The sequence below is a fragment of the Pelobates fuscus genome, chromosome 11 (genome assembly GCF_036172605.1).
Source record: "Pelobates fuscus isolate aPelFus1 chromosome 11, aPelFus1.pri, whole genome shotgun sequence".
NCBI classification, from domain to species: Eukaryota; Metazoa; Chordata; class Amphibia; order Anura; family Pelobatidae; genus Pelobates; species Pelobates fuscus.
Genome location: NC_086327.1, coordinates 24,421,645 through 24,433,668, shown reverse-complemented (window position 1 = coordinate 24,433,668; position 12,024 = coordinate 24,421,645). Strand labels below are relative to the sequence as shown.

Here is a 12,024-nt window from a genome sequence, read left to right as displayed (position 1 = left end):
AACGATTTTTAGATGCTGTTCCATTGATACAAAGACCTAAGCATAAATTGGTGGAGATCATTCTTATAAACTACGGCTCTCAAGTTGATTTAGCATTATTATGATTATAGTTTAAATTCCTGTAGGTTCTGGGTTGCTCATTCCATGGCAACTAATTTCTCTGCCAGGACCCCATTCTGTACTTCTGCATCTCTGCAGAGGAGTTGTAAATGGCTCATAATACTCATAAGCAGTGTGTGTTGTCATATCACGTTTAAAAATGCTAACCCTTTTACCACCACGTGTTCATAAATTTTAAAAAAAAATGTGAATACAAAGATTTTATTGTGAAAGACACACTGAGTCAGTTAGAACTTTTCATGGAAAACCCACTTTCTTTGACAATTTTTTTTATTTTAGATTTCCAAATATTTTAACAATTAGGAGCAAAACAAAATAACTTGAAACAATCCAGTTCTAAAGATAGCAAGTGTTGTATCAGGTGCAACAAGCACATGTTAACTGTTAATGGTCAAAATGTAACACCTAATTACTAGCCAGTGCATCTTAGGGCTGTTTGGGGTTTTTATATGACAGGGATAAATGACCGTCACAATGGGGGCAGGGGTGGGAGAAAAATAAGCGAATAAAAAAATGGAAGGAGGAAAAAAGGGTACAATTTAGCTGATCAGTCACTATGGCTTCGAGTTCTTTGTCATTACATTGTGACTGCTGGAGGGTGGAGGCAGCATGTTTTAATAGCATAGAAATGAGTGGACATTTTTTCCTATTGGTCCAGTAGGAAGGAAGTAAATAATATGAAACCTTGCTGCATTACAAACTGTTGTTGGGATCTTGGGACTTGGCAAAATTGATTTTGGTATAATTAACAAGTTCCACAAATTGTTTTCTTCTTCTATTTGTAGGAGGGCCGGTCCCTCAGAGTGCCCCACCTGTTCCTTCAGGAGGGACCCACTTCCGTTTCCCTCCCTGTACCCCTTCAGATGTCCTGTCGCCTAATGAGGATCTACGCTCCCCCACTCTCTACTCTTCTGTGGCAAGACGCCTGGCTCGTGGCTCAGTCAGTGACTGCAGCGATGGAACATCTGCCAACTCTGAGGTTGAAGAGAGTCTTGGTGAGGAACATCTCCGCAGGGGACCTGGGCCAGATATCCCAGCATTCAGGGGACCACCTCTTCCCCGACTTGCTCATGAGGGCATTTTCAGAGTATATCCTCGACCACGGGTACCAGAGCCACTTAGCCCGTTCCCAGGGTCTCCAATGGGAGCTCCCACCAGCCTTCTGCCCCCACAGCTTTCACCTGCTCTACCAATGACACCCAATCACATGAACTACACACCCTCACCCACTCTGAGTCCAATGTACCCAGGAGGTAATCACTTTTCCTTTAATCCTGAAGACATGAAGCGCTACCTACAGGCACACACACAGAGTGTGTACAACTACCACCTCAGCCCAAGGGCATTCCTGCACTACCCTAGTATTGTTGTGCCTCAGCCACAGCGTCCTGACAAGCCCTTGCATCTTCCTCATGATGAGCCTCCTTTCAAATTTAAGCTCCAGCCTCCTCCTCTTGGAAGAAAGCAAAGAGAACGACCGCTGGGTGCAGAATCTTCCTCTTCATCATCTTCGTCTTCAGTAGTCCCTCAGATAAAGGTAGAACCTATATCTGATGCTGAGGAGGAAGAAGAGGAACTGATGGTGGAGGTGACTGACATCAGTGAAGAAGAGGATGAGGATGTATTCAAAGCTCCCACTCTCCCAGAACAGAAAGTAATACCTTCCCCTCTCCCAACCAGGGATGAGGAACCTCATAGCGCTGGACCAGAAAGTGGGCGTTGCATTCCACTAAAACTGCGCTTCAAACGCCGCTGGAGCGAAGACCAGCGCCTGGAGGCAGAAGGAGTAGGAGAGGATTCTGACAAAAAAGTAAGGGGTAACCTAGAGGAGTCAAATGTGCCTCCCCAACCTGGTGGTGGTCCCTGCAGGAGGGTGAGCACCGATCTACAACGTGCCACAGAAGAACTTTCGTTGGAGAACAGGGATTCCTAATAGGAGTTGCAGTGTGGAGATTTGTACGCGATATTACAGAACAGCTTGCGCTCTCCTGCACTGCGAGGATGCAAAGAAACTGAATTACATTTCTCACATTGAAAAATCCCTTTTTAAAACCGCCCCATAGCTATTTTTATGTTGCAGGGGGAAAGGGATTTTTTCCTTTTTAATTGTATTTCAAATGTTTTCTTTTGCATAATATGTGCATACAAACTATCAGATTTGCTGTAGGAAAGGTTTTATTGCTAACAGAAGACTGCCGCTTTAAATCTCACACCTCTTCGGGTGGCTATTTTTTAACCCACTTCTAGTACATATGTAAATAAATGAAATGTATTTTTTTTTTTTTTTTTTGTGATGAATTAGAAGAGAATCCTTAATTGCCACAAAAAAGGACTTTTGAGACAATGAGTTGTTGGTTATTTTTTCACCCCCTTTCTCTATTACTTTGTTTGTTTGCCCAGGCCCTGCCCTTACCAGTACGTCTGGTATTTTCTCAGGTTTATTGGGGCGGAACACCCCCTCATTTCATCCTGGGCATATTTACTCCTCTGTATATTTGCTTTATACCTCCCACCTCAGGACTTATTTTTTTTTTTCCTTCTGGTTATCACTTTTGACTATTGTGGGGTCTTTTCCTGTGCCCTCTGACTGTGAAACCATTAATCTGTCTTCACCGCCATTTCTTTTTCCTGCCTTAAAGTGGCTTTCATGTTTAAAAAAAACAAAAAAAAAAAAAAAAACACCTTTCTTTGGGCTTTATAAACATCACCTACTCTGCACCACTTGAAATGCTAATTTTTTTTGTGACTTTTACTCTAATTCGCTTCAACTTACTCATTTTTGAAGCTTAAATAATTTTAATATAGGGATTTTATTAATATTCCCTCCTTTTAAATACAAAAAGAACCAATATATAAATAAGAAAAAAAACAATATGTAAACTAATATAGAATACAGATTTCCCATATCGCCCCATGTTGCATTATAAAGATTTTGTGAGCCTGCTACATACAGTTAAAGACAGGGCATGTTTATTTCTAATTAAATTTTATTCCTGGCCATCGCCCATGGTTTGTGGGATTTGCAAAAGTGGTAACTTAATGTACTATATAGCATTTGTATGCCTTGAATTCACAATCTGACCTACACGAAGGTGCCTTATTGAAATGATAAGCAGAATGTCACTAGTAGTCTTAAAACACATGTCCTCTCCACAAAATATCACCCTATCCAGGGGGAGCACTTGCCTAGGTTAGTCTTTTGGCATCAATGAGCAAAGCAGGTGCGAACATCCTCCCTATGAATTATTTCTATTACTTTCTGACATGAGGCTTGTCGGCCAATCAAGGGGGTGGTTCATTGATAAATGAATTGACTGAACATTTATGGGTTCAGAGTGGTTAGGCATGTTCCTGTTTTTTAATGTGCTTTCTCACCTCCGCTGACACCGAAAGAGTTAAACCGTTCAACACATGAACAGACCTGCACATGCACACAAAAGTAATATGTCGGATACTTGGCATCGATCTGTAGTGCAGTCCATTAGTCTGCCAATTTGGGTATGTGCTCTGCTCAGTGCATTATTTCCTCTGCCCTGCACGGAGAGGTAGTTAATGCAATTCCTACTTGGTTTTATAACATGATTTAATTCAATGTTTGCCAAAGGCTTCCAACACCAGCCCCATCAAGCCTCAGGACTTTCCACCCCCTCTATGGAAGCCTTTCCATTGGGTTTGTGAGAATTAAATTAAACTTCTATGTGCTGAGAGACTGGCAATAATCGTGCTGACCCGCTGAGATGCTGGATCTTTAACCACAGAGCAGTGTATACAGCAGAGCATTTTGGGAGGGGTTGGGGGGGGGGGATGACACTCTGGGACGGGTACAATTGTCGTCAGGTTTAACCTTAATATGTATATTTAAACCAGTTCCCCTATATACACACAGATTGTAAATATATTTAGCAAAAGTCTGTTCACATTTAAGAATGTATATCTTAAACAATAAAGAAAATCTGACGTTTTGCCTTGTTCCATTAGCTCCAGGTCGTTATTTCAGGATGTGTTAGATATTTGAAGTTGCATTTGTTGTACAAAAACGTACTACTGAAAACAAAGCCTTATGCGATTTTTTTTTTTTTTTGGCTTTTTGTATCATATGCCTTCTGGACTCCTGTGGTAGCATGTGTCTAAACAGGTACAGACCGCATTATGGAAAGATGATACCTATGTGCATTGTATGAAGTGGTGCTTCCTGGGAAGGTGCCAGTACTGTTGACATAAGTGTCCACATAACTTCCATTACTCACAAAAGAAATTAACCCCTTAAAGGACCACTATAGTGCCCTGAGGGTGCCCCCACCCTCAGGGACCCCCTCCTGCCGGGCTCTGGGGGGAGGAAGGGGTTAAAATCTTACCTTTCTCCAGCGCTGGGCGAGGAGCTCATAATGCTTTCCTATGGACGCTGGCGTCTTATCACGGTGATTTTCACAGTGTGAAGCACGCAAGCGCCTCTAGCGGCTGTCAAGAGACAGCCACTGGAGGCTGGATTAACCCTAACATAAACATAGTTTCTCTGAAACTGCTATGTTTATAGAAACGTGGGTTAATCCTAGATGGACCTGGCACCCAGACCACTTCATTAAGCTGAAGCGATCTGGGTGCCTAGAGTGGTCCTTTAAGGACAGAAGCAACTGTTCTGATCAAAAACTAGAATTAGAGCTGTATGTCTGTTCAGCGATAAGTCACCTCTTTCACATTAAGTGAACCAACACTTCTATATTATTTTGTCAGAACAAACAGGGCTTTTCCAAAAATAGAGAGGGATCCAGAAACAAGGTTCTATAGATCTATCATATAGGAGAAAAGCTGCCACTCAAATAGGCACACCCCAAAAAAGCCTATGAAACAAGAGATAAGAAAAAAGGGGTGGGTGCAAGTGAGGGCGCTAATTACTACTGACAAGTGTGCAGATATATTGTAAAATTCCAAAATTTATTATACATTAAAAATAAGAGGCAATATTCGACCAGAAATCTTCCATATCTTCGATCTTGAAGAAATGGAAGATATAAGAAGAAAGGAAGTTGGAGAAGAAGCCACAGCACTTACAGCTCCTGAGCTTGAGACATTCAATACAGCAGTCCAGAGACCTTTTACTTCACCACCACTATTGCACTAGGAGCCGCAAGTATTTTCAGCCCTAAGAGTCGCGACTTAGGGCTGTTTGTTACATCTCTGTATTTGTGAGCTTAGTGGTTGGTGCCGGGTTTTTTTCCCCTGGTATTATAATTGCACTGTTTGAATATTGCCTCTTATTTTTAATGTATAATAAATTTTGGAATTTTACAATATATCTGCACACTTGTCAGTAGTGATTAGCGCTCTCACTGGGGGGGGGGGGGGGGGGGGGGAGGGTTTCTTATCAAACAGGACTTTTATTTCAAATCAAATTTTTCCATGAAACATAATTTAGTATGAATAAAATCTAAAAACAAGTGTGAGAAATGAATGTTTTATTTTCTCAAGTTCTGCTTGGCATTTTAAATGTGAAATACTATTGGCTTTAACTGCAATAAAATACACATTCGTGTCCAGCAATGTCTCACAAGTACAACAGTACCCCTTCCCCACCCCATGTATAGGTTTTATGGTGTTTTGAAAAGTTAAAGGTTCAAATATAGCACTTTCCCCTTTCCAGTTTTTACACATTAAAATTTGCCAGGTTGGTTTGCTAGGCCTTTGAGACTGTATGGCAACCCCCTTCCATACATCATGGCATACACTCTGCAAAATTATACAACCCATAGTATTCAAAATAGGGTTTGTTCAGACTTGTATTTTTTTTTAGTAGCCACTTACACAACAAACCCTGGCAAAGGTTGGCATTCATATTGTTTTTTTTTTTTTTTGCATTTTTCACATGACAAACCACAATTTCATTAATGGCATCTTTGTAATTATATCTTTTACTGCTCTCACACATTCATATTTGTGTTTAGCGATATCTTTCAAATATCACCGCCTCCATGTACCGCTTATATGGGGTTTTGGAAAGTTACAGGGTCAAATACATAGCTTGCAAATTGAATTCTCTGGTATTACTGCCTGGGTTGTCAGGCAGGTCCATCAATATATATAATGAATTAAATAGTATATATTAAATATTATTTAATTATAAAATATATTTTATTAATAAAATATTATTTAATTATATCTTGATGGTCCTGTCTGACGTGTGTATGATTCCTATATATATATATACACACACACACTTTTCCATTTCTAAATTATTGATATATAATATTAATATGAAACAAAAATAGTTATTTAATTGTAAGGGTATTCTGATAATTGTGTTTGTGTATACTATACGTTCAGGTATAGTCAAATCCTTTTTAAGATTTTATTTTATTAATTCCATGTTTGAAGGACTACCTGACAGCCCAGGCAGTCACTGCACAGCAAAGTTTGATATGTTTACATCTGCACCAAGAAACAGCAGTTATTCACTGAAGTACAATTGTAGAGTATTGAAAAAGGAATTGCAACTTTTGTACCAAAGTAGTTGAGTTGGAGCACAGCTTAGCCTAAAATGTTACGTTTTCCTTTAGAGGTTGGTGATTAATCCCACACCTGGTAGAAGTGGTACATTGTGTGAAACACCTATATGCTATTCCTGGAGTTACTTGTAGGATAAATGTGAGGATTGATTTGGATATGTAGTAATTTGGCCGCAGACACATCAATCTGTTTTTCCTCTCCTTTCCGCAATATTTATCCATATTAAAGCAGCTCTAACAGGGCACCCCTATTTTACATATTTTTGGGGGAGGGTTCTGTATTTCACCCATTTTTAAGATTTTATTCAAACTAGTTTGTGGCATCTGATCTCTGGTCCAAGCTGCCGCCATGTTGGAGAGTATGACCGTGATATAAACCCACTGTCTTCATGTGCCCTCTTTGAAAGTCCTGAAAGGACAAAGGATAGATTGTGAGATTAGTGACAATGCACGTGACTGCCAGGAAAAAAATGGGACTTGACAAATTGTGAAAGGAAGATGAGATTGCTCTTTACTAGACAAAGTTCAGAAGGAAAAAAAAAAAAAACAGATTTGGAGAGCGGAAGAGAAGACAAAACTGGAAAATGGCAAGCTTGGGCTGACAGAGCTGCTTTAACTGTGGCACCCAAGCAGTGTTAATTGTGTCGACTAACATTTTTGAGATTTGGTGTACTAAAACAATTCAGATGACTAAAACTAAAATGCACTTTTGAGTGCTGGAGCTATGGAGAGAGAGTGTCTTGGAGGGGGAGGCAAAGAGCCACAGAGGGGCTTGGGAAGGGGCAAAAAGACAAATAGAGACTTTAACTAAAGCCATTAGATTTTAGTCTCTACTGGAGATTTAGTCGACTATAACAATTTGGGTGACTAAAATACGACTAAAACAAAAATGGCCTTTGTGTCAAAAGAATATGAGTAAAACTAAATGAAATTTGCAAAATTAGGACCACTCTAGGCATCCAGACCACTTCAGCTCAATGAAGTGGTCTGGGTGCCAGGTCCATCTAGGGTTAACCCTGCAGCTGTAAACATGGCTGTTTCAGAGTGGCTGTCTTCCTGACAGCTGCTAGGGGCGCTTCTCACTGATTTTTCACAGTGAGAAGACTCCACCGTCCATAGGAAAGCATTGAGAATGCTTTCCTATGGTCTGAATGAATGCGCGCGTGGCTCTTGCCGCGCATGCACATTCGTCGGATGACATCGGAAGAGGGAGGAGAGTCCCCAGTGCCTAGGGAGCCCCGGCGCTGGAGAAAGGTAAGAATTTAACCCCTCCCCCTTCTTCAGCCTGGTGGCAGGAGGACCCAAGGACCCTATAGAGCCAGGAAAACAAGTTTGTTTTCCTGGCACTATAGCGTTTTTTTTTTTTTTTTTTTTTTTAAACACTGCACCCAAGGTACATAATCCGTACTGCCAGGCTGTCCTAATCATGAGCAACCAGATTTACTACCATTACGTGCAGCCACAGCATTAATTGAGCCCTCACCACTTAAAGGAACACTCCAATGACTGTAGTGGTTATAGTGCCATCCCAGCATAACTTTTAAAACCACTTTTTTTTTTTTCTAGCATTGTTTAACACTTAGGGTCTTACTATTTTTTTGAGCAGGCGAAGCCAGATGCCAATGGAGGTGTTTATAGGTTGAGAGCATCAGAACAGCGTTCTTAAATCAAACCGACATCTGGCTTCTCCAGCTCTGAAGAGAGTGGGGGCTTCTGATACTTGGCAGAACCCAGGTGAGGGTCAAAGCAACCTTCTGTGGTACTTGGAACGTTCTACTAATAAACAACTGGGAGCAGTAAGTAAGCTCCTAGATATTAGGGGGAATATAGGCACCATTAAGGCCAGTATTTTTAAACACTTGAAATATAGAAACATAGAATGTGACGACAGATAAGAACCATTCGTCCCATCTAGTTTGCCCAATTTTCTAAATACTTTCATTAGTCCCTGGCCTTATCTAAAGTCTAGCCTTATGCCTATCCCATGCATGCTTAAAGGACCACTCTAGGCACCCAGACCACTTCAGCTTAATGAAGTGGTCTGGGTGCCAGGTCCTTCTAGGGTTAACCCATTTTTTCATAAACATAGCAGTTTCAGAGAAACTGCTATGTTTGTGAATGGGTTAAGCCTTTTCCCCTATTTCCTCTAGTGGCTGTCTCATTGACAGCCGCTAGAGGCGCTTGTGTGATTCTCACTGTGAAAATCACAGTGAGAGCACGCAAGCGTCCATAGGAAAGCATAATGAATGCTTTCCTATGTGACCGGCTGAATGCACGCGCAGCTCTTGCCGTGCGTGCGCATTCAGCCGACGGGGAGGAGAAGAGGAGGATCGGAGGAAGAGAGCTCTCCGCCCACCGCTGGAAAAAGGTAAGTTTTAACCCGTTTCCAGAGCCGGGCGGGAGGGGGTCCCTAAGGGTGGGGGCACCCTCAGGGCACTCTAGTGCCAGGAAAACGAGTATGTTTTCCTGGCACTAGAGTGGTCCTTTAAACTCTCTCACTGTATTAACCTCTACCACTTCAGCTGGAAGGCTATTCCATGCATCCACTACCCTCTCTGTAAAGTAATACTTCCTGATATTATTTGTAAACCTTTGCCCCTCTAGTTTAAGACTGTCCTCTTGTTGTGTTACTTTTTCTTTTGAAAGGTGGGGCATTTTCTACTAAAATAAACATAAGGTACACGATTAGGCACTATTACTTGGGTCCACTCTAAATTTTGCAGTAACCCCTTAAAAAAAAAAATTGCGGGGGGCGGGGCCTGACCGCCATGCTGACCGGTCGCATGTCACCGAGGCTCCTGCTACATCTAACCTAACTAGCAGAAATCAATAGCCCTAAGGACACTAATGGAACGGAATTGTACACCCGAGTGCATGGGAGAAAGTTGGCGCCACCGTAGACCCCGAGATCGGGAGTTTTGGGGCCCCTGAGGTACGAAACTTCGGAGCCTGCGGCCTAATCGGGAGAAGAGCGGGGCAGACGGCCGCTGCCCTGCCCGTGACCCTGGCAGCTACACTACAACCCCGTGCAACACCTCACAGGCCCCGGTCCCCCCCCCACAGGCCGGGGGGGTTATCCCGGCCCCCGCCGGAGGGGACAGAAGATCAGCCACTCACCCAAGGGGCACGCTTGACGCCCGAGCACATGTGCTCCACTACCATCATGGCGGCTCCAAGACCCACATCAGTCACAAACACAGGCTACACGCAAACGGCAGTCCATCTAGCGGCACCTCACCTCGACTACTGAAACTCCTGCAGGAGCTTCTTTAACACCCGCCTGCATCACCCAGCCTCCGCAACTAAAGCTTGGGCCTGGTCGCCACAACAGCCTTCCCGGGCCTTGAGCCCCTAGAGGACACCCCTCGAACCGCAGCCCAACACCTGGAGGGAACATACCTACCGGGAATCCCGTTGCCGGCCATATCAGGTACCGGAACCGAGGGCACAAGCGGTCAGCTCATGCAGAGCCCGGGGCTGGCGGTGTGATACGCTCCAGACTCCCCCTCCCATCTTACCACAACCAGGACGGAGGCACAAGCAAGTGAGATCCAGATATCCAGCAGGACAGACAGCACGCCGCAACCAGCAGCTCACTGAAGCTGGACCCGTAGGACAGCGTGACTCCCCCAAAGGAACTCCGGTGGTGATCATTACCCTGCTCTAATGTTAACCAGTGGGACATTAAGCCTGTTATATTCAAAGCATAGCCCCACATTTGATCAGTTCTTCTTTTCCCTAAGATATGTCTCCCATAATTTAATATGTCGGTGTGCACACCCTGTTTTATGGCAAAAGCTCTTATTCCTTCACTGACATCCTGACCGCAAGCAAGTCTAATTAACTCTTGGCATTCTTAGATATACAAGCATCTGTTAACCAAATGTACCTTTACCTACCCATTCTTAAAATGTGCAGTCTAATCGAAATGCTGACCAACAGTAATGTTTTATTATGTTATGTTTCCTCTTAAACCTGCATGTTCTGTTGGGGCATTGTAGGATCGGCAGTGTTAATAATATGCACAACAAAAATAAAGAATTGCAAAAAAAACAGCAATTTTTTAACTAAAAAAAAAAAAAAAAAAAATTGCTCCTACCTTTTTTTTTTTTATTTAAATACAATTTTTTAATTGTGAATGGGAGCATCGCTATGACTTACATGATAGCAGTTAAATTTAATTTAAAACAAAATGGGCAGTATTCAAGTATAAACGCTTCAACAGATTCCTATCACAATTATAACTTCAAATCACCGAAGGGGTCATGGTGGTTGGATTGACACTTTTCTACAAGAATCCAAGACTCTGAGTCTTCCCTGATAATGTGGGCCCCCCTACATAAGATGCAGACCAAATGTATTCTTGTACTACATTATATACAAACCTAGCTATATTGTAGTCTGATTAGGACAGGCTCAGCTTTTCCAACATTACTTACATACCTAACACTGTCTGATAATGTGTAGTAATTCGATACAAAACAAGCAGTGTTTAAGCCTGTCCCTGTTTGTCCATAGTTATGATATAGGAGCTAGTACTGCCTGGTCCTGACTAATAGCCTTTGTGTTGAATACTGTAGCAGCTTGGTGTATACAGTGTGACGGCTCCTTCATGACCTCTCTTAACCTCAGCCTATCCCCTTAGACACCACGACTGATCCCAAAGCCGATATTCCCGTGAGCGATCTTATGGCTTATGCAACACTTGCAACATGTGCAGCTCTCGTTGGCCCATTTGGGAATACGATCACTATTGTCACAACAAAGCAGCCACATCGGCAGCATGTTCAGGACAATAATGACCAACCTCAGCACCCCACAGCTGTGTGAACTACATTTCCCATGATGCTCAGCAGCTTAACCTGTAATGTTGACCTTTTTTGGGAAACATGAGCTCTGACCTAGAGCGAATGTGAGCAATTGATTTGTAAATTCCTACAATTCTATGCAGTCACCTCCACTGCTGTCCTGCTCAGTATATCTCATTTATTAGAAGCTTTCACTGACCCCTGACTTTGCAGCAGATCGTGGCAATGTAAAGTGATGCTAAAGACTGGCTGTGCATCATGGGAGTGTTGATAAATCAATGATGGACTTCCTTGCTCTAAAAATGATTAACCCTATTAAGGACATGTGACATGTGACATGTCATGATTCCCTTTTATTCCAGAAGCTTGGTCCTTAAAGGGACACTCCAGGCACCCAGACCCCTTCTGCCCATTGGAGTGGTCTGGGTGCCAACTCCCACTAATCCTAACCCTGCAAGTGTAATTGCAGTTTTTTTTTTTTATAAACTGCAATAATTACCTTGCAGGGTTAACTCCACCTTTACTAGACAGCCACTAGAGGGAACTTCCTGATTTATAGCAAAGATTTTCTTTGCTTAGAGCGTCGCTGGACGTCC

At 42.6% G+C, this 12,024-nt stretch overlaps 1 protein-coding gene across 2 annotated transcripts in view; it reads left to right on the top strand.

Moving 5' to 3' along the window:
- Positions 1–4,097, top strand: part of ERF (ETS2 repressor factor) — a 142,132-nt gene extending 138,035 nt beyond the window's left edge. For both annotated transcript variants that reach the window (XM_063436844.1, XM_063436845.1), the window contains one exon: positions 906–4,097. In XM_063436844.1, the coding sequence (XP_063292914.1) occupies positions 906–2,053 (1,148 nt within the window). In that variant the 3' untranslated portion in view covers positions 2,054–4,097. The remainder of the gene's footprint in view (positions 1–905) is intronic.
- The last annotated feature ends 7,927 nt before the right edge of the window (positions 4,098–12,024 follow it).